The sequence below is a fragment of the Antedon bifida genome, chromosome 8 (genome assembly GCF_963402885.1).
Source record: "Antedon bifida chromosome 8, ecAntBifi1.1, whole genome shotgun sequence".
Taxonomy (NCBI): Eukaryota; Metazoa; Echinodermata; class Crinoidea; order Comatulida; family Antedonidae; genus Antedon; species Antedon bifida.
This window is the reverse complement of record NC_136233.1, coordinates 17,507,678-17,527,480: the sequence shown is the minus strand read 5'-3', so window position 1 is coordinate 17,527,480 and position 19,803 is coordinate 17,507,678. Positions and strand designations below refer to the sequence as shown.

The 19,803-nt window shown below is 35.4% G+C and overlaps 1 protein-coding gene across 1 annotated transcript; it reads right to left on the bottom strand.

Annotated features, from left to right (window-relative positions):
* Nucleotides 1-321: 321 nt before the first annotated feature.
* LOC144851022 (sacsin-like) lies at nucleotides 322-17,346 on the bottom strand. Its single transcript, XM_078708545.1, has 6 exons — nucleotides 17,288-17,346; nucleotides 16,373-16,458; nucleotides 15,817-16,087; nucleotides 15,010-15,081; nucleotides 13,541-14,794; nucleotides 322-13,209 (listed from the first exon to the last, which is right to left on the bottom strand). Exons 1-6 carry the CDS (start codon nucleotides 17,304-17,306, stop codon nucleotides 2,057-2,059), a joined length of 12,855 nt encoding a protein of 4,284 aa, XP_078564671.1. The 5' UTR covers nucleotides 17,307-17,346; the 3' UTR covers nucleotides 322-2,056.
* Between the last annotated feature and the right edge of the window lie 2,457 nt (nucleotides 17,347-19,803).

Here is a 19,803-nt window from a genome sequence, read left to right as displayed (position 1 = left end):
CACTACGCTCAAGTGGACCCAAATTCGTGCTAATGGAGCACAGTGATATAAAATAAATTAAGTCACCTGCATTTTAATATTTTTTTTGTATGTTAATACACTGTGCTCAAGTGAACCCAAGTTGGTGCTAGTGGAACACAGTGATATAAAATTAAAATAAATCACTGCATTTTAATATGTTTTCGTATGTTAATACACTGTGCTCAAGTGGACCTACTAATATTTGGCACAGTGATATGAAATAGAAATAAGTCACTGAATATTAATATATTTTGTATGTTAATACACTGTGCTCAATTGAACCCAATTTTCCACCAGGGGAGCACAGTAGTATATAGAAATAAAGTCACTAAGTTTTAATAAATTTAAGAAATAACATGCTTTGTTGATATATAGTTTGGAGTCCTGAGGACGATCAAAGCATATTGATCGGTGGAATTGACTGGTCGGTGGAATAGAGTTAAAGGTATGCGACCAAATGTGTTTGGGGTTCACTAATTATACGTCCCCCCTTTCCACCACACATCATGAGGCGAAAAAAAAATCTCTGCAACTTGAAGGTTATCTTCATAGCTCAAGTTATTTAAAGACCACTTAACTTTGCATCAATTTGTCAACACTCCCACCGATTCTTGAAATTATTGCTCTTCCTACTTATTACTTCCTACTCTCCCTACTTACTCATGATCAGAAGTAGGCAATTGTGTAAAATTAAAACTGGTGATCTTCCTCCACGTATCGTGCGTGAATTTGCCTGTGAAAATACTAACCATTTTGCCCATATTTATATTATTATTTAACTTTATTTCCAAAAACTGTAATATAAACACGCATTTGCAAATTCTGATTAAGTTCTAACATGTATGCTATCTACATCCAAAAAAATTAATAATGAAAACATAATGAATCAAAATAACAAAAGCCACTTATTTCTGTTGCTGGCAATCTCACGATGAGTGTCATTAACATTACCCAACATTAAATTTCTGGTGAATAAATCATCTCTAAGTGTACTTAACAGATTAGTTTATTTAATTGATGTTTTCAAATACGGCCTTTTATTGAATAATTAAAATTCACAATTACTAAATATTCAACAATGAAAAACAAACAAAAACCTCAATGCACTACAACACACATGTCTGTGTTGGATTTAGATTTTCTGTAAAGATATATTGTCCTCCTGAAAATGTTTGAAATCGTTGAATATGTCATTTTAATGTCACATAATAGTTTGAAAAAAAAATGGATCGAAAAGTGAAAACATTTTTGTTTTGTTTCTACGGAAATGATTAACTTTATTAAAACACGAAATGGCGTATTCTTCATTTTTCATGTTTTTTGGGGGAAAATACATCTTTAATAATTTACATATCGGTGTGCCTATTTACTTCGCAGTGGCGCATAATTCGCACGCCCCAACCCCCGTCCTCCACCTCCCAAATAGTCTGATTTTTATCTGACAAAAATATAATCAAATTTCTTTCAACATAATTATAAATGTATACTATTTTAATTTCATAGGAATTGATATTGTAGCCCTAACAATTTAAAAAAAACAAATTACGGGAAATTTCTAACGCAAATAAATACCTTCACTACTTCCACGGAATTTAACCTACTATCTCAACATTATTTAGTTTAGCCACGCCAATACCAGTCCCTTGAAAAAAATCACGTGATTTTCTTCCAGAAAATAACCAAAAAGAACGTCATATGTTTTTCAGATTCCCTAAGAAATCTCTTAGAATCCGAGTGGCCGATAAATGATAGTTGTAGCCGAGGGACAATATTCGTAACTTAAATTTTGAAGAATTAGTAACAATAAAATCGATTCACATGTAAGAAGGGTATTTAACATACTTTCATAAAATTCAATCAAAACAGAATAACCTCTTATACGAACATATTTCTCTCACGTTTGTACGTAAGAAAGTTAGTTAATTCAATTATTTTTAAAACATCCATAGCCATACTATTAAAATATGCAACATAGACTCTGTACCCATGAATTATGCTGCGTTCATTTAATCATTAGTCCTCATTATTGACATACTCAGTTAATAAATGTATCCATCATGTCTAAAATTGTCTTTGAATTTAAGATACACTTGTCAGCATCTTCTCTATCGTATATGGCATGCGGTATCTGATTGCTATACCGACGTGGATAACGAGTGGCATTCTGATCTTTGCCGTATGTACATAGCTCATTTACATAGTTACGTAGATCAGGTGGACACCCTGGTATACACTCAACGTTGATTGCCAGCCGGGTGAGATTATGTGTTATAAAGCTTTTTCCAGTATGTGATAATATAGCAGCTTTTAACGACTTCTCTGCTGCTTGCATACATTTATAGGCAACCCATTCATAACTTGGATTACGCCTATTGATATCATTATTGGCTGCTTCAAAGTCATGACGAGCTTGCTTTTGCCACAGTTTAGCTTGGCCCGGCGATGGTGTATATGCAAAATTACGATAATTCGTCTCACCACTAAATCCAAACCCTGTTGAATTATAACTTCGATTTCTTCTGTCTCTTCCAGCTCTTTGGTTCCAAGTCTTAAAATGTTCCTCCCACTTTCCAGAATTACTTTGATAGTAATTTCTCTCAGCCGATACTTTGCGTCTAGGAAGCCCTTTTTCTAAACGATCTATTTCATTTTTTAAATGCTTAAAAACTTCAGTACAAAAGTCTTCATTACCTGGATTTTTATCCGGATGCCATTTCAAGTATAATCGTTTGATTGCTTTTTTTCTTTCAGTATCTTCTAGTGTCCAAATCTCTTCAAGTTTGTCTGACAATTTGTTTTTAGCATCGTCAAGATTTTCACTGACTGGTGGGGATAACGATGATTTAGGGTCTTCATTGTCATGTGGAGGAGCTACATAAGGCTGCAATTCCAAATCTGTGTGACATGGTTCTTTACGCGATCGCCATTTGTATAGACTAAGTGTGCCCACAGTACTTTGTGTCCCATAGTCAATAATATACATTCTCTTGAGCGAGCTTCCTGAATTATTCCTTTTTTTTTTCTGTAATATTTTTGCATACACAAATTCTTCTTGATCTGTTTCATATACAACGTACTCCCCAACAGTAAAATCATTGAATGGATCATTATCTAATGACTCAACTACATCATCTGGTACACGGGATCCCAGCTTTGGCGGCGCCATTCTATCGGACTTTATAGCGTCTAATGCCGGAACGTTTATTTCACTTAGCAACTTCTGTATTTTGTTTAGATCACTAACTATCATCTTTAACACTGTCTTGAAGTCCAACACTCCTGTAAGGTCACAAATAAACTCTGACAGTTTTATGTTAAGATTAGTAGTAACACCTAAGCTATCTCCATCATCATGATGCCTCATAAAAATGGTCACAGATTGTTCTCTTTCTAGGAAGCATTCTGATTCAGAAGTGCTCCCTTCAATTACTTCACCAAATTCCTCAAGATGGGTTTCCAAGTTGTTGATACATTTAATGGTAAGCTGATCTCGAGATAATCTTGAGAAGATGTCGGAAAGGTAAGTTTCTGACAGTTCAACATTCTTTTGATTAGCCTCATGTTTTAAAATACGACAAATACCTTGACGAAATTCTATGGATTGGAGTTGACGTTTAATGAAATGTAGCTGATCGCAAAGCGCTTCCTTGGCATAACGACATTCACTTTGATTTGAACTCATAGTCTCTGTCACATGTTCACTGAATTTACTAGGTTTTATTTCTGCCGGCATGTTTTCAATATACACAGTAGCAGGACTCTTCAAACCGGCATCAGATAAATCGAAAAGAATTTTTTCGACATTTTTCTCGTTCATTCTATCCTCAAACAGTGGTTTGTCGTAGTACTTCATAGTGCTCGACTCAACGAGTTGGTACGCTCGATTTGGAAGGTACAGTTTCGTTACATCTTGCAACCAGTCTTTATCCTCATAATTTTCGAAGACTTTTTTAACAGCAAATTTTATCATGGAGACCAAATTTGGATTTTTATCAAACGATTGTTCGTTTATATCATCGTGAACCATTTTCAAAAGTTCACAGCATTGCCAAATAGAAGGTTCATCCTGAGCACCAAGGTGGCTGAATAAGTCCATATATGGGACAAAGGCGTTGGGTATTGCACAGATGTATGGTGTAAGTATAAGACCTGGCTTCATATGTTTAACAGTATACTTAGGCGGGATGAGTAATGTATCGTCGCAAGCTAACAGAATGGGCACGTCTGTTAGTTCTTTCACAATACCATCAGCATTCACATTACCGTCTTTGCATTGCTTAGAAAAATGTTGATAGATTGATTGCATCACATCATGTAAAATTTTTTGGCATTCAGAAGATGTTGCTCCTGTTCCTGTTCTTTTTGAATAGCTATAATATTTTTCTTTCAGATGGCAGCATAGATTTTTAGTATGCTGTTGAACAATTTTGAGTGATGGAGCTTCAGACACATTTAGGTGTTTTAAAATGTCCATAAATGCTTTAGACGGATTACTAAATGACACTTTGAAAGGAACAGCATAGTCAGGTAAAATATTTGCACTTGTCCAGACAAGATGTGTATTAGACTGAGTCAATGCGCCGTTGTATGCTATACCTCTTGTATCAGTACATCCTGTACAAAACTGTTTGTGGAGTTCCACCAAGTTCTTATCCAAGGTACGTGGCACTAAAAATGCAATGTCACTTAATTTTCCTAAGAAAAATACATCACTCTTCCATTCTTTACTATTGTTAATGTACTTCACAAGATCTTTAGATTGTTGTAGACCTACATGTTCCTTAACAGCAATCATTTCAGCAATTTTCTTTGCAAATTCCAAAACCATATCTTCTTCGGGTTTTGTTTGTAAGCCTAGCTCTGTCATCAATTCTCTCCATTTGCTCTTATCGAACGGATCTGGCAAGAACATGTCGGGTTGTAGCATATGTTGGAATATTATGTCTGAGTCATCAAAATAATCGCATATACGTTTTAACGGTTTGTCGTTGTGAGCTATTAGAGGTACGTTCTTCAAATCCATGTCATATATCATGTATGACCTACGTTGGTTGTACAGGAGTATACATCGTATTCGCTCCATGTGTTGAATTCTTGCTTCATCAGTAAATTGTTTGAATGATGGCAGAATGAACTTCTTGTAGACACTGGATTCCGTACAATTTGTTAAACCAACAAGTGTGTGTAGTTGTTTCAATGACCCATCATCTTTAATGAACTCTGCCTTTGATTCAGCTAACCATTTTTCTTTTTCAATCTTCGGAATTCCAGGATGAAGAACAAAGTGCTGTTTGCTGTGATGTAAGGCAATGAATTCTTCGTGAATGGAAAGGTAGCAGGGCAACTTTTTCAAATCACCAATATGCTGTTCCTTTATCATCTGTGATCTAACAAACCGTCCAAAAAACCACAAAATATTTCGTCTGTCTTCATCAGCTAATGAATCAAATGCTCTTTCATTTGCTTCTAACAAACGAACCAAACTTTTCAGTATTCTTTCGGGAGTGCTTTCAGTGGCAATAAATCGTTCGATAAAGTCAATAGTTGACCTATCAAGGGTACCAAAAGGAGTCCTATCATTTCTCAAAAACATTAACTCATCTAAAACTGGCAGTTCCATCTTAGCCAGAGCATCCTTAATTGTACCACCAGTTACCTTGTGAGAGATTACCGTGTCAGCTTCTGAAAACGGCATTAAATAATGATTCACTTTTCCTTTCAATGTAACTAGGACAGGAACCACACACCAATTACCTATCTGTTGTTTAATCTGTTGAGTACATTTCTCATTATAATCAGGCACACGAGAATATACATAATAATTTTTAAATTCTTCATTCAAAAAGTCCCAAAATTCTTGAATCCAAGTTTCGTTTGGCGCTTCTTCACTCTGAGAATCCCAAATTACTTTAGAATTTACCCTGTGTATGCCTAAATTAGAATTTAGCCGTTCTACAAGATCGTTAATGGTGAATTTGTTGATTTCAGGTGACTTTGCTGAGAAATGGCGTTGAGCGCGACTGTGTACAAACTCTTTCCAGCATTTTGGAAGTAACTTGTACCTTCTTGATAGAAATGATTTGCCTGTTGTACTAAACCTATGTAATTGTAAGTCTTGCGTTAGCAGCATTGGCATGTCATTTAATGGAGTATTGCCATTTAGTAATTCACCGTACAAATCAATATACTCGAGCAGTTTAAAGTAATTTTCTTCACTATTAATACTTGTGTTAGTGATGTTACATGGTAATTTACCTGGATTGAATTCAGTTTTGAGAAAATTCACGACAGAATTCGGAGAAACTTTCTCGACTGAGTAGGTTGGACGTACACCAGCCTCATTGGGTGACGTTGCTCTAATTAGGCCATTGTAGACATTATCAGGGACAATTGTTACTTTGAAACCGATCTGTTGCAGAATTGGTATTGGAACTGCCTTTGTTTCGTCGACTTCTGTATACAAGTATGCCTTTTCCCCAATGGATCCAGAAGCGGGAAGCCATTCGAATGAGTAATTACATCTGTTACCTATAAGCCTACGGCTCATAACTTTATTTAGACGTCTGGTCACCGGAAACACTGACATATTATTTTGAAGAACATTGATAAACACTTGTGTAGCCAATTTTGTCCACTCTGAATGCACTTTATTTATATCTGGAAAGTAATGCCAATATAATGCCATCTTCTTGTCCAACTCCTCAGAAGAGCAGGTCATTTGTGATGTACTCTCATTGACCGATTCAAAGATTCTGTCTTTCAATTGCATTAACATTTGAGAGTAAGACTGAGCAATAACCTGGCTTTTAACATACTCATTCCAGGTATCATTTTGCGAAATATTTGATAAATTCCGTCTAGTTGAATCAAGACTGAAATGGCCATTAATACTAACAGGCAGATTCACATCTATTGGAAGAGGTAGGAAGCAATACGTACGTTGAGTACATGTTTTCGATAAGCATGCTGCCACGCCACCTCGTGGTAATAGTTTCAAATTTCCTTCTTCGTATGCGGAAGATAATACATCCGGAATCTCGTCAGTCGATCCTATACGTTGATTAATTAACCATACTTGTTTTTGACCAAATATGTCTGAAATTTTCATTTCATATGTAACCTCTTTCATAACGATTCCTTTTATGCTAGATTTATTAGCACAATCCTTTACATAGTGGTGAAACTCCTCCCGTTTTTGCCTATCTTCTGGTGATAACTCTGCACTCACCGAGTAATCGGTTTTCATTTTGTTATATTTATCAATATGTGAAATTGTAATCTTTGTTAGATTATTTAAATACAATAACATATGAAACGCTTTTGATTCAAACGTTTTAAGCAATTTTTGCATTTTGTTACTATCGAATATCTCTTTGCTCATTGGTGCTTGATTATTCAAAGAATTAGTGTAACTCCTCATTCTTGTACTACGTAAAGGAAACCTAAACAAAGTACAACCATGATTTGTTATTGTTTCCAACCGAAAACAAGAGAGAGCCCCTCGAAATACTTCATTCACTTTTGGTGAAATATTATACTGGAATCCTGGTGAATCTACAGTGGCGTGATCTATGAAAGCGCAGTGTGGATCAAAAATACAAAGGGTGTTGTTATTACTTAAAAATGAAGGACAATCTGTAAGATGGTACACAGAATTGAACCCTATTCCATATTGACCTGTCTTATCTGGATGCTCAGATTTTGCACCAGTTCCAAGTTCTTGAATTCCTTTTAAGTCATCTTCTGTGAATGGTTTGTTGTTGAAAACACATAATGCTGGTCCAAGAGTTTGTTTCCAGGATTCACAGAATACATTTTTATCTGAATGTTGCCGTGGGTCAAATATAAAATTAATTTCGTCTGCTCCGGCGTCATCAGAATTCTGTAGCAGCTCTTTGAATATTGATTCATCACAAGGATACCCCTTCAGGATCTCACCGATTCGATTGGTCAGTTTTTGAACTTGCCCAAACGTTGTACCATATTTAAGCTTCGATCCATGCTTGGAAAGTACACTTGATCTTATATCTTTTATGCCTATATCCGCTGCCAATTTGTGGGGGATTCGGTCATGGCACAGTATTTCTCCTTCTATAGCATCAGCTGAAGTGTCATGAAGACAAAAGCTCAGTTCATCAACTGGCCTCAACTGCCCTTGTTTATCAGGAACTAAAATGCTGCGTACATCCTCGGGTATATCTTCATGAAGTTTACAATCTGCAATACTTTGAACCATGTCAATGGCCACTTGTAAATCGTCTCCTTCAAGGGCCTCTTCTTTGTACTTTAATTTAAGATTATAGCTGACATCTAACAAGGTAGAATAACAGAAATCATCTTCAATGCCTAGCAATTTAAAAAGTGGTTTATGCTTTCGAAGTTCAGTTGGTAGCTTGTAAAGATACGGATGGAATTCTCTTTTGCACTTTAGTGCAACATGCTCAATCTTCATGAATCTTCCAGAACAAAAGACAATCGTTGAATTCTGTAATGCTGTATGAAGGGCGTCTTCACAATCACGCAGTTTTCCAAGATCTGAATATATATTTCTACACATGCGCAAAACAATCGATTCGCTCTCTACAAGGTGCTCATTTTTAATATAGGTTAACCGTTTAAGTTGTTCTGTCACGTCATGACAATATAATGTGGTCAATTCGTTTGCTAGATTAAATATCTGACGTACACGTTCTGCATTTTGGCAACATTTAAAAACCACTTCATCAACGATAGGTTTTACAAAACATACTGAATCTGTGTACGTAGAAGGATAGACCTGGTGATTGGCACATACAAAATTTCCGCACTCGGTGAACCATGGAAATTCCTTTGGAAAATCTTTGGGTCTTTGTAAAACTGGCAATATCCGTAAACCTGAAATTTCTTCTTTAAACTCCTGATCAATTTTCAATCGTTTTTCTTCCAAAAACATCATGAAGCATTGTAGTCTCATTATCTTGTGATGCCTATTATGCTTACTCTTTTCAATAACTTGAGCTCTATTTAAAAGTTCTGGGAACTCTATATTATCCTTTATCATTCCAAGTTCAACCATAATTTGCATGCGTGTCTCGTCTTGAAAGGACTGGATTGGAAAACGATTTTCTTCAGGTTCAAACAGTTTAGCTACTTTGCCATCCGGGTGTACGACGGCAGATATCATTTGCAAATGATTAGTATTGCCTGTTGGAATGCACGCTATGGTCGTTAAGAGAGTTTTATACAGCGGTCTCTTATAATTGTCAATAACATGCATTGTTAATCTGCTACGAATATCATTTTCAATTTCGCTGATGTTAGGAAAAAATATTTCTTCAAAAAAGCGTTCTTCGGTGTATATTACTTCATTCAAATTGTCACAACCGGCTGTTTGAAATCCATTGACAACTTTATCTGGAATGTCTACAACATATCTTCCCAGCGAGATAAATTTCTGAAGAACTGTCTTCACACTGTCAGTGATAGTGGTATTCTCAACATCTGGTTTGTAAATGCGGATTGAATCAAAATGTAACCATTTATTATCCTTATAGAATACGCATGGCTTATTTCCAGAACCATCAATTCCATATGCAACTGCCCTGTAAAATGCCTTTAAAAGAGGAAAGCATTCACTTTGCTGAGGAATGTCACCAGGCCAAAGGTCATATATTGAGGCAGTTCCAAAGTATTTCTGTGCTTCTTCGTTTTTTAATAAGCTCACATAGCTTCTAGTAATGATATCCACAAAAATGGCTTCGTTCCAATCAGATTTTTCGTCCACACCATATTGTGCAACTCTTCTCCAAAGACTACGCCTATCAGTAGATACCACAAAATTACCATTTATATGGCAAGGTACACCACATGCTGGTATTGAAAGTGGCAGGAAACAGAATATTTCACCTTGTTTAAGACTGCTGTTGACTGGAAGTGCTACTCCTCCACATGGAATTTTAAATCGTGATGTAGACGTATTGTTTAGTTTCTTGAATAAATCTAGAGCTTGTGATTGGCCCATTGCAGTAAACACTAACCAATCTCTGAAATCTTTCGAAGTAATATGATGAAACAGATCAGCACCCTCTGGTGTTAAACAATGTTCAACACTCACCATTGTTAATGCAGATGGATAGTCACCTATATACTCTTTTTGTGACAGATACTGAGAAGCTTCACGTAATATGCTGTTTTGAATTTCAAATTTCTTTTCTTCATCTTGATCATCCAGTGAAGTGTTTATCTTTTTCAGGTATTGTTTTGGATACTTTTCGACAGAGAACAGTTTTACAGCATGCGTTGGGTTTTGAAGAGGTCGTAAATAATAAACGGATACCTTCGTTACATGTTGCGTAAACAGAAGTAGTTTCTCAGACGTTTCGCTTACATTTTTCATTAACTGAACAGTGTCATCTTCTTCAAAGTATTTATCACTTATCTGACTTTCAATTCCCATGGCGCGCTGTCTTAATGGCAAACGGAACAATGTTCCATTGAAGTTAACTTTACTATTTTGGAGAATGTCACATTCAAATATGTCCTGATATGGTTGAAATTGATCCTTGAATCTTCGTAACGTAGATTTACTTCGATTTAGATCGATCCTAATTCCTGGGTTGCTCTTATCTCTGAGTTGATTATCCAAGAATTCTGTGTGAGGGTCAAGAAACCCAATCATACCACGAGACAAGAAACTAGGAACGTCTGTTATATGGTAAACAGAATTGAAACCTAAACCAAATGTGCCGATCTGAACCTGGTTGTCTTTTTTTGTTCTCCCACCAATTTTGGTGATATTCTCAAAATCTGCATCACTAAACGTTGCGTCGTTATAAACCCATAATGCAGGACCATTCCATGCCTTCATACCTTTATCTAACAGCTTTGATTTCAACTCACTATTTGTGCGCATATCGATCATAAATTTAACCTCAGTGGCACCTGCATCATCAGCGTTTTGAATCATCTCTTTGGCAATGGAATCTTCAATGTATCCACTGTCAAGAATGTTCTTTAATCTTTGAGTAAGATCCTCTTTTTGACCAGCTTGATAAAATCCTTCTAGTGACATGGCACCGCTAAACTTTTGAGCCAGTGAGGCTACACCAAGACGTTGGTAAATCTTACGGGGAACACTTTCATGCACCAATTTTATATCTTCAAAATCTTCATCGTTTGACCATTCCTCATTTGGGAAGCATACGTCATCACACGTAGCAAACCTCAGGCAAGTTGAATTTTCAGTGGCCACAGGAAGCAAAATTCGATCTCTAACCTCGTCGGGCAGTTGTTCATCGGAAAATTGTGTCAAGTTTATAATAGATTCAATGATATGTATTACCAGATCTCTATCATCGTTAATGCGCTCTTCTTTCACGTTACCATCAGCTTTTTCATGGAATTGAACAATTTCCTCCAACAATCTAAGCATTGGTTCGGTCTCACCATCAAATTGTGTACTTGCTCCAAACTCACTAAATAAGTGTGTGTACGCATTTAATTTTGGAGAAAGAGTATATAGGTATGGTTCTAAGGTACGCCTAGTTTTTTTAATTAAAATTTGTCTCGGTGCAACAAAACTTTGCCCCGTCCAAACAAGTTTGTCCTCGTGCTCTCTAAATGATTTAAACTCATTTATGTTACTTTGCATAACGTGGTATATATCGGGTAGTATTCTTTCAATGGTATCTATGAGATCTGTGTTCCTAGTTTGATGCTGATCAGTTACAAAGCTTACTATGTTCTGTAGATGTGTGTAAATCGACTTTAATGGAGGTTTTAAATCCCACTTGAATCTTTTAGATAATTGGCTGTACTCATTTGAGACAAGAGCCAGTGTTGAGCCAACTAAAGGTGCGTGTGAGACAGATGTTACATCTTTTGGTGAAACTAGAGTGTGATTTGACTGGAACCAAGGAAATTCTACTGGGTATATCTGTTGATCTACAATCTTTACCACAGGAACCCATTGATGGTTTTCAAGGTATGTAAGCAGATTCATATCATCCAGAATTTGGTGAGAACATTCTAACAGTTCACATACAGCATGTGCTTTGCCTTCGTCAGGATGTAACATTAGGAGTTCTACACTTCTTTTAATTTCCAAAGGTTTTACTTGCTTATGTGTTTTTAATCCAAGCTGTAGTAGGATATCTCGATAATTACAGTCAAATGGTGCAGCAGGAAATAAATCCTCTTCTCCTCTAAACAGCTTGCTTAAAAGGTGATCGGACGGATCAAAACATTCAGATGCCTTCTGAAGATTCCCGTTTTGTAAAGGGATAAATGGTTTGTCTTGTATTGTTTTTATTATTTTCGACCTGTACGTCTTATTGACTTCGTCCCACCTGTCCATTATCCAAATGATTAATTCTGTCAACTTCTTGTTTTCTGTACATTGAATCATTTGACACAGCACATCTTCTCTTGGACATTGTTTAAGGCTTAATTTAGAGGCCAAAATTCTGGAATCTTCACCTGATACATCAAGAATGTCCTCACTTGTTTGAAAGTCGACTGGAAGAGTATCTTTACTTGCTGTCCTTAGCTCCTTGCCGTTTTCCATGGCTGCCTGGAATCTATTGGTTCTTCCCAAGACACCTGTTGCCTTATCAAAGACAGCAAGTTTTACTATAATATTCTTTTCTTCAGGTGTCATATCATTTGGAATATCTTTCAAAAATGCCCTCAACAACTCTACATTATTCACAGGTAGTTTATCAACATCCTCCTTAAATGTTTCACTAGTTTTGGCTTCCGCATAAATTCGCAAGATGTCTCTGGGTTGTGCATAGTGGAAGTACTTTCTCCATTTAGAAGGAGGAAGAGTCACAAATTCTGCATTATCAAAGTTAACAGGAATTAGATGCAGTTGTGGTATTATATCTTCGATACTTGATTTGTTGCTGCTACTGGTGACAACAATGTGAGAATTCTGTTGGAATCGAACTAATCTGATGTTATCACGGTCTTTTCTGAAGTTGGTGGGAACCAGTGTAATACCTTCAAATTCTTGGATGTTACACTCTGCATCATTACAAACGTTTCTCTGTATGAAATTCCAGATTAGTTCAAGCCAGCTCAGTGGCGGATGACCATTCTTGCCAGGACACCATATGACATCTGGTTGGGTTAACCAATCACGTGGCAATGCTTCCTTGAGCAAAGCTGAAATAATTTTAGGTTTAAGTTTCTGAACCTGGTTTATACCTGAAAAAGAATCAATTTAATTTGTGAGAATGAAATTATCTGTTAATAATGAATCTGGGTCTTGGAAACTTCTACATTATTAGGCCTAAACATTAAGCAGTTTATTAATAATGTTGTCTAACATTTAAGTTATGTCTCCTACTTATGTTATTGCACGACTAATATACTAAGTATTTTATATAATTATCTTGTATTGTTATATAGATGGTGCTTGATTAGTTTTTATAACTATATCTTATCACCCTCTGTCAATATATGATTTTTTTTCTTGTTGACAATAAAGTTGGAAGTTTGAAACTAGATAAAACGCACAAAACTCCAAATAACTTACCTGTTTTTTCACTTTCAATTATGATCTTTTCCTTCAGTGATTCTTTTAGATCTTCTTTAATAAATCTATTGCTCAGACCTGGTACCAGATCCATTGTGCAATCATTTGATGCAAAGAATAACACATTTGTATCTCCAGAAGCGAATTTACCAAACGATCCATCAGCTACTGGCAACAACTCAAATCCTTGCAGATCAATGAAATCATCATCGTCTAGTAAGTACTCTAAGAGGTTGATCTTTTCACAACTGGTGAGGCTGCTCAAACAAACATTACGTAGGGTGTCACGAACAAGTTTGGGAGTAATACGGTACTTTTCGTTTACAACTGCCTTTTTGATGTTTGGATACTTCTTAATTGAAACAACCGGCATGTTATTTTCAAGAAGAAGCTTTAAAATGAGGCATTGTGTTTCTTCTGGAACTTTCTCAAGAAGGTCAAATATTGCAGTATTAGCACTTATCCACTCACCTTCACCAACTTCACTAAAGAACACTTTCTCATTCAGTAATAGTTTGAACAGTTCAGGACACATTACCTCCTTCCAAGGAACATTAACTTTCTCCATGTCAGGCCACGTCTGATATACACATTCAACTGAACATTGGCCTGTTTTATGTAGCTCGATAGCTTCGAGAATGAGCTTCACATATGCTTTTGGAACAAGGATCTGTAGAAGAAGTTGGTTCCATTTTGACATCTTATCATCACGATCTTTAACGGGCCACTTTATTGAACGACGGTCATCACTAACACCAAAATCAGCATTCACATGTACTGGTAACCCACTGTAGTTGTCTTCTGATGGGAGCGGAAGAAAACAGAATGTCCTGCCTTCGATCATCTGCATCATGTGGCTTGAGGAAACCTGCATGGCTACACCAACCAATGGAAGCCGATCATGATCTGTTGCTAGTTTAAACATTTCAGATTCTGGATCTAGATTGCCCATATAATTACTGACAAGCCACTTGTACTCAATGACTGTATGGTTCTCAAATTCTTCTACCTGAATATTCATTGGGAATATTTGGGAAAATGATTGTTCATGTTTTTGTTGTTTTCTGTCTTTAATGGATGTTATCATATTCATTCTTCTTTTCCTAACATCACCCCTGGTTTCATCTGACAGTTTAACAGAAAATAACGACTTTTCTTCTTCAGAGAGTCTTTCAGTCTTCAGTCTCTTACAGTTATACTTTCTATATTCTTCAGAAATAGTGGCAATATTTTTGCATCTTCGACAAACCAATCAAAATATGTTCTGACATCATTTCCATCTATACTTTTTTCTGAAATAACCGATGGTTGGTTTCGAAGTGGAAAGCGAAAGATTGTTCCTATAAATGTTTCTTCTTCAGGAATGGGATCTTCAAACAGATTTTTAAATGGTACAAATTGGTCAGAGAAATTCAAATCTTTGAAAACACTTTTCTGTCTATGAAATTTACGACCACGTAGGATTCTACCTTGATGGTTAAACAATGTCTCTCTTGGATCCATAAATGCTAAATACTGGCCACTCAGAATGCTTGGCATATCTAAATGTTAAAAATATGATACTTAATATTTACTACATATAAATTGAAGTTAGTTTTGTTTCACAGTAAAAAAATCATATAAAGATTACAAAGAAATCATAAAAGTGTTCATTTGTAACTTTATATCATTTTATATCGTCATCATAATATCAGCACCTAATATCGGTAGGGCCTACTGTAATCAGCAATCTGTTCTACTAAGATAGCATTATCGTTTTTATCATTTATTTTGATATTTATTGTACATTGTGTGCAGAATTTCTCAGCCTTTGGGTGACTTCGGTATGTATTTTTGTAATGAATGGATTTTATTGAATGAATGAATAAGCATACCTGAATTCAGTATCGTTGACATATTCCATGATACAGCATAACATATGATCGGTATCCTGATGGAAGGTTTTAAGTTGGACGAAGATAAGGGCCTATGCTACAGGGATGTATATTTGAAGAATGTGTCTATATTACTGGGCATATCGATAATCGACTGTGCAGTGCATGCGAATACGGTTAAATATATAGATCCTGTCACTGTAATAATAGCGTAGGCCTATCCTACAATACACTGTTTGTAGGTCTACTGCCAGAATAGAGAGCACTGGATATCATGTATTAACCACTATAATACTCTGTTGTGATTGCACTAGATTCAACTCTTTTACACAAGCACAGTTGAGGGATTGAAAAGACAGGAACAGTAGGATAAAACTATTAATGCGCTACAATAACATTTACCTGTCAAGTGATATACAGAGACAAATCCCATTCCAAAGCGACCAACTTTTGTTGGATCATCCCTCTTTTTAGATATCGATAAATTCTGTATGCTTTCCCAGTCATCGTCTTGAAAAGTTGCATCATTGAAAGCACACAAAGCTGGCCCCTGGAAAGGTGACAAATCGCCAATTCCTTTCCCTCGATACAGACGATCGGTCCCATGTTGTCTTCCATCATATAAAAACTTGACTGTTCCAGCTCCGGCGTCATCTGCATTCTGTGTCAACTCCTGAAATAAATATTCTTTGCACTATTACTTCTTTCTGTCTTACTAACTGTTCTCTTTATTGAGTGCATCAGGCCGGCATTGATTTCAGTTGGCATATGCATATTGTAAAAATGAATAGTAATGGATGTGTACAATTTATAAATATGAATGATAGTAGTATCAACTCTATTCTAAAAAGACAATGGGTTTGAGGGGAAATAAGAATATGACAGTCGATAGAGTAAAAGGCATAAAAACAAAAGTTTGTAATATGCTTTTCTGTCGTAAATTAGACAAGAGACCTACCTTCAACAACTGACCACCGGTATAATTTCGAAGTATTTGCTTTATGTAGTCTACCAATGGTGGCTCTTTCTGTCCAAAACCACAGACTAAAAAAGATATTACGATATGTTATAATATTCTTCTATTTAAACTATATTTGATTCAGGAATCGGTGGAATAATTGCATACAAATAAGGTGTGTTATAAAAGTAAAATGAATATTTTTGTTGAATGGAGAGAATTAATTATTAAAGGGTAGCTCTGGGTTTAACATATATATTGTTTATTATAGAATTGATAATAACCCCACTTATTTTCGCACAACAGTACGATACGCTCGTTCTGTTTCACTGCTTTCGAAAAATAAGTGGAGTTATTATCAATGTGGTTTTAAAGTTTTATATTTTAACAGTAGATATTTTGAACGCAAGAGCTACCCTTTAAAAATATTTTCCCCATTCAACTCATAAACATTGAAACTAGAAGAGGAATTGACAAATGTTCGAAATGAAATTGCACTCTTAACATGCACATCCAAGTTATTGAAACACACTGTTAAAGTTGTGCAAGATTTTTATATTGTATACAGAGGATATTTTAATGAGTCAATTTATGTGCTTTAGCGCTATTAGGCACAGTCATTATGACTACGCAGGAAGGTAGCAGTACTAGGGTTTTATAGAATTTAATTGTGATGTCACTGGTTAGACTATTATTTATTAAATATAGAATAACAATTATGCATACTCAAATCCAATTGTATTGCGATAACTTTCAATAACACACAACCTGTTTTGATGTAAGCAGGTGCAGATATGTGTTGCGCTCCAGTGCTTTATACTGTTGGGTGCACTGCCAAACAATATAAACTATTATGTTCATGTAGTCTACCGGTATTGATTAAATTGAACAACCAGACTGCTTTAAATTACTTACCACCTTCCTCATCAGACATTACGTTATTTAAGATTTACAGCCTTGCTATCCAACACCTAAGTATAGAATAATCATACCAAATCATTTATAAGAGTGGCAGAACATGTTATGTACTATTGTTTATGTTATACAGACTCCATGGTTATTATATTTCTAAATAAAGGTAGGCCTATAAATAATGATATGATCGATAGATCCTACGTGTACGTGACGTGCTAGATACAATGGATGGATAGGCTATTGTCGAAAAAAACTGGGACACGTTAATGCATTAACGAAAGAAGTATATTACGACATGCTAGTTTGAAGTAAATCAGTCACGTCATTTGATATAGGGACTTTACGAAACAGGACGGTTACGGGAGGGAATTAATAATTGAGCACCCTTAAGAAATGAATCCGGGACGATTTGGCCCTGAGACGATTCGGCCCACGACCAAATTCATATTCATTTTTTTTAGTATTTATCAAGTTTTTAAAGGTGTTTAACAATCCGTATTTTATTGATATTGACAATGTTGATATAATATATGAAATAAATTACTAAAAAACGTAATTTTATATTCAATTTATTTCTTCGAAAACTTTGTTTATTTCATTCATTTACCAAGCGGCCAACATCTTTCGCGACTAAAAATTGATCATCAATCGACAATGTTTTCAAATTCAACATGTTTGCTTTATTGCATCTTTTTTATCCCTAGTAGGGAAAAACATGCATATCAAAGCCGATAAATTTAAGTGTGCCGAATCGTCTCAGGGCCGAATCGTCTCAGGGCCGAATCGTCTCAGGGCCGAATCGTCTCGGGCCGAATAGATACATCGCCAGCTAAGCGTCGCGAAAATCATCGCTTGGCCTGCCGATAAAAGTACGGAGGCCTCACAGGACAATAACTCTAGTGATAGACTAAACGATAATAATAAAAAACTAAATAATAATTTGCATTATTTCCCAAAGTCCGACATGAGTTTCGTATTTTTAATAAAGAAATAATAATTATACAATTGTTCTTCATCATTGAGGGTATCATCATCATGTATTTCAATAATATTTTACGAGGGTGGTCCATCCAGCCGAACTGATCATTATGGACCCTCACAAAAATACAATTTGATAAGACAATAACCGTATAAATTCAAAATTTAATTACAAATTTCTAAAAATTAACCAAATTAATAATTAAACACAAAAATATTTCTTTATTAAAAAACTTTAATTTTTTTCACGAGAAACATGTAAAAAATATTATTTGTTTATAGCCATTATAATTGTTGATGTCCTGTGAGGCCTCCGTACTTTTATCGGCAGGCCTAGCGATGATTTTTGCGAAGCTAAGCTGTCGATGTATTTCTGAAGGGTGCTCAATTATTAATTGATTTAAAATAGTTATAAATAAAAAAATATCGATTGTTTACAATGTAATGCTTGCAGAATGTTGTAGACAACTCGTGAGTAGGTTGGATGAAGTATTGAAACAATTTTGAGAAATTTTAAGGGGTGGGTACGAAACTGCATTACAGTATACGTTAATAGTATCGGTGTCAAAGTCGATATAATTTGCACTTACCTATTCATTTTTGCTTTTATGTGAAAGGGATGGGCACGTCAAACGCCAACAGTACAAACTATGTTGTAACACTGAGTTGGCCATCTCCTCCCGGTTCATCCGCCTAAATGCTTGAATATGCTGTATTGTATTGACTTTTATAGGGCGTTGTCTTTATACGTAAATACAAAGCAATCACGTGACTAATTATTGAAATCGTAAATGTCTTTTTAGTTGGGAATTTCCAAACAATTATGTATGGAACGCCAATAAGGACAATCTAGTATCGTATGCTGATGTAGCAAAACATAATTATTCCATTATAGCAATTGTCTACCTTTAAATAATTTGATGATATACTATGCTAATACTTTATGCTGTACTCCATCCAGTATAACGCACATTATATAAACCTTATTATTTATACATAAAATAGAGGGGTTTTTTTTAATAAATGAAAAATAATATATTTAATGATATACAAGATGCACAATAATTTATAAATACTAGCATGAATTTTCGAAAATAATTTTAAAAGCTACAATTATTCTGCTAATTGGCCCAAATTTAGAGGTCTTCTCAAAATTGATGCACGTAAAGTAAATAGGCATAACGTTAGAAATAGCTCATATAATATCACTCTTAATATATTTTCAAATTAATGTCTAAAAACAATAAGGATTCAATTTTGGTTTTTTTTTCGCTAAATAATTTTTTATTACTATATAGGCTACAACTGTATAGCCTGTCATGGACCAAAGAAACACCCGCATATATAGAAAGCATGACTTTTTACTTCAGACTTCAATAATCATATAGCTGTATGATTGAAAGCCGGCCATATCGATGTTATCAATTGCTTACAATACATACAGCCATTGATATACGGTTGCGTATGAATGTGTTTCATCCGTTTTGATTTCCAATTACAACACGAGAACCAAATTGTGTTAAATCATCTGCACGCCT

Excerpts from the sequence above, each read along its gene's own strand:
- LOC144851022 (XM_078708545.1), bottom strand. Across the intron at positions 15,082-15,816 it reads CTCTGTATATCACTTGACAG|ATATGCCAAGCATTCTGAGT; the intron begins GTAAATGTTATT and ends TTTAACATTTAG. Across the intron at positions 14,795-15,009 it reads GACATTGTTTAACCATCAAG|GATTGGTTTGTCGAAGATGC; the intron begins GTAGAATCCTAC and ends AGAACATATTTT.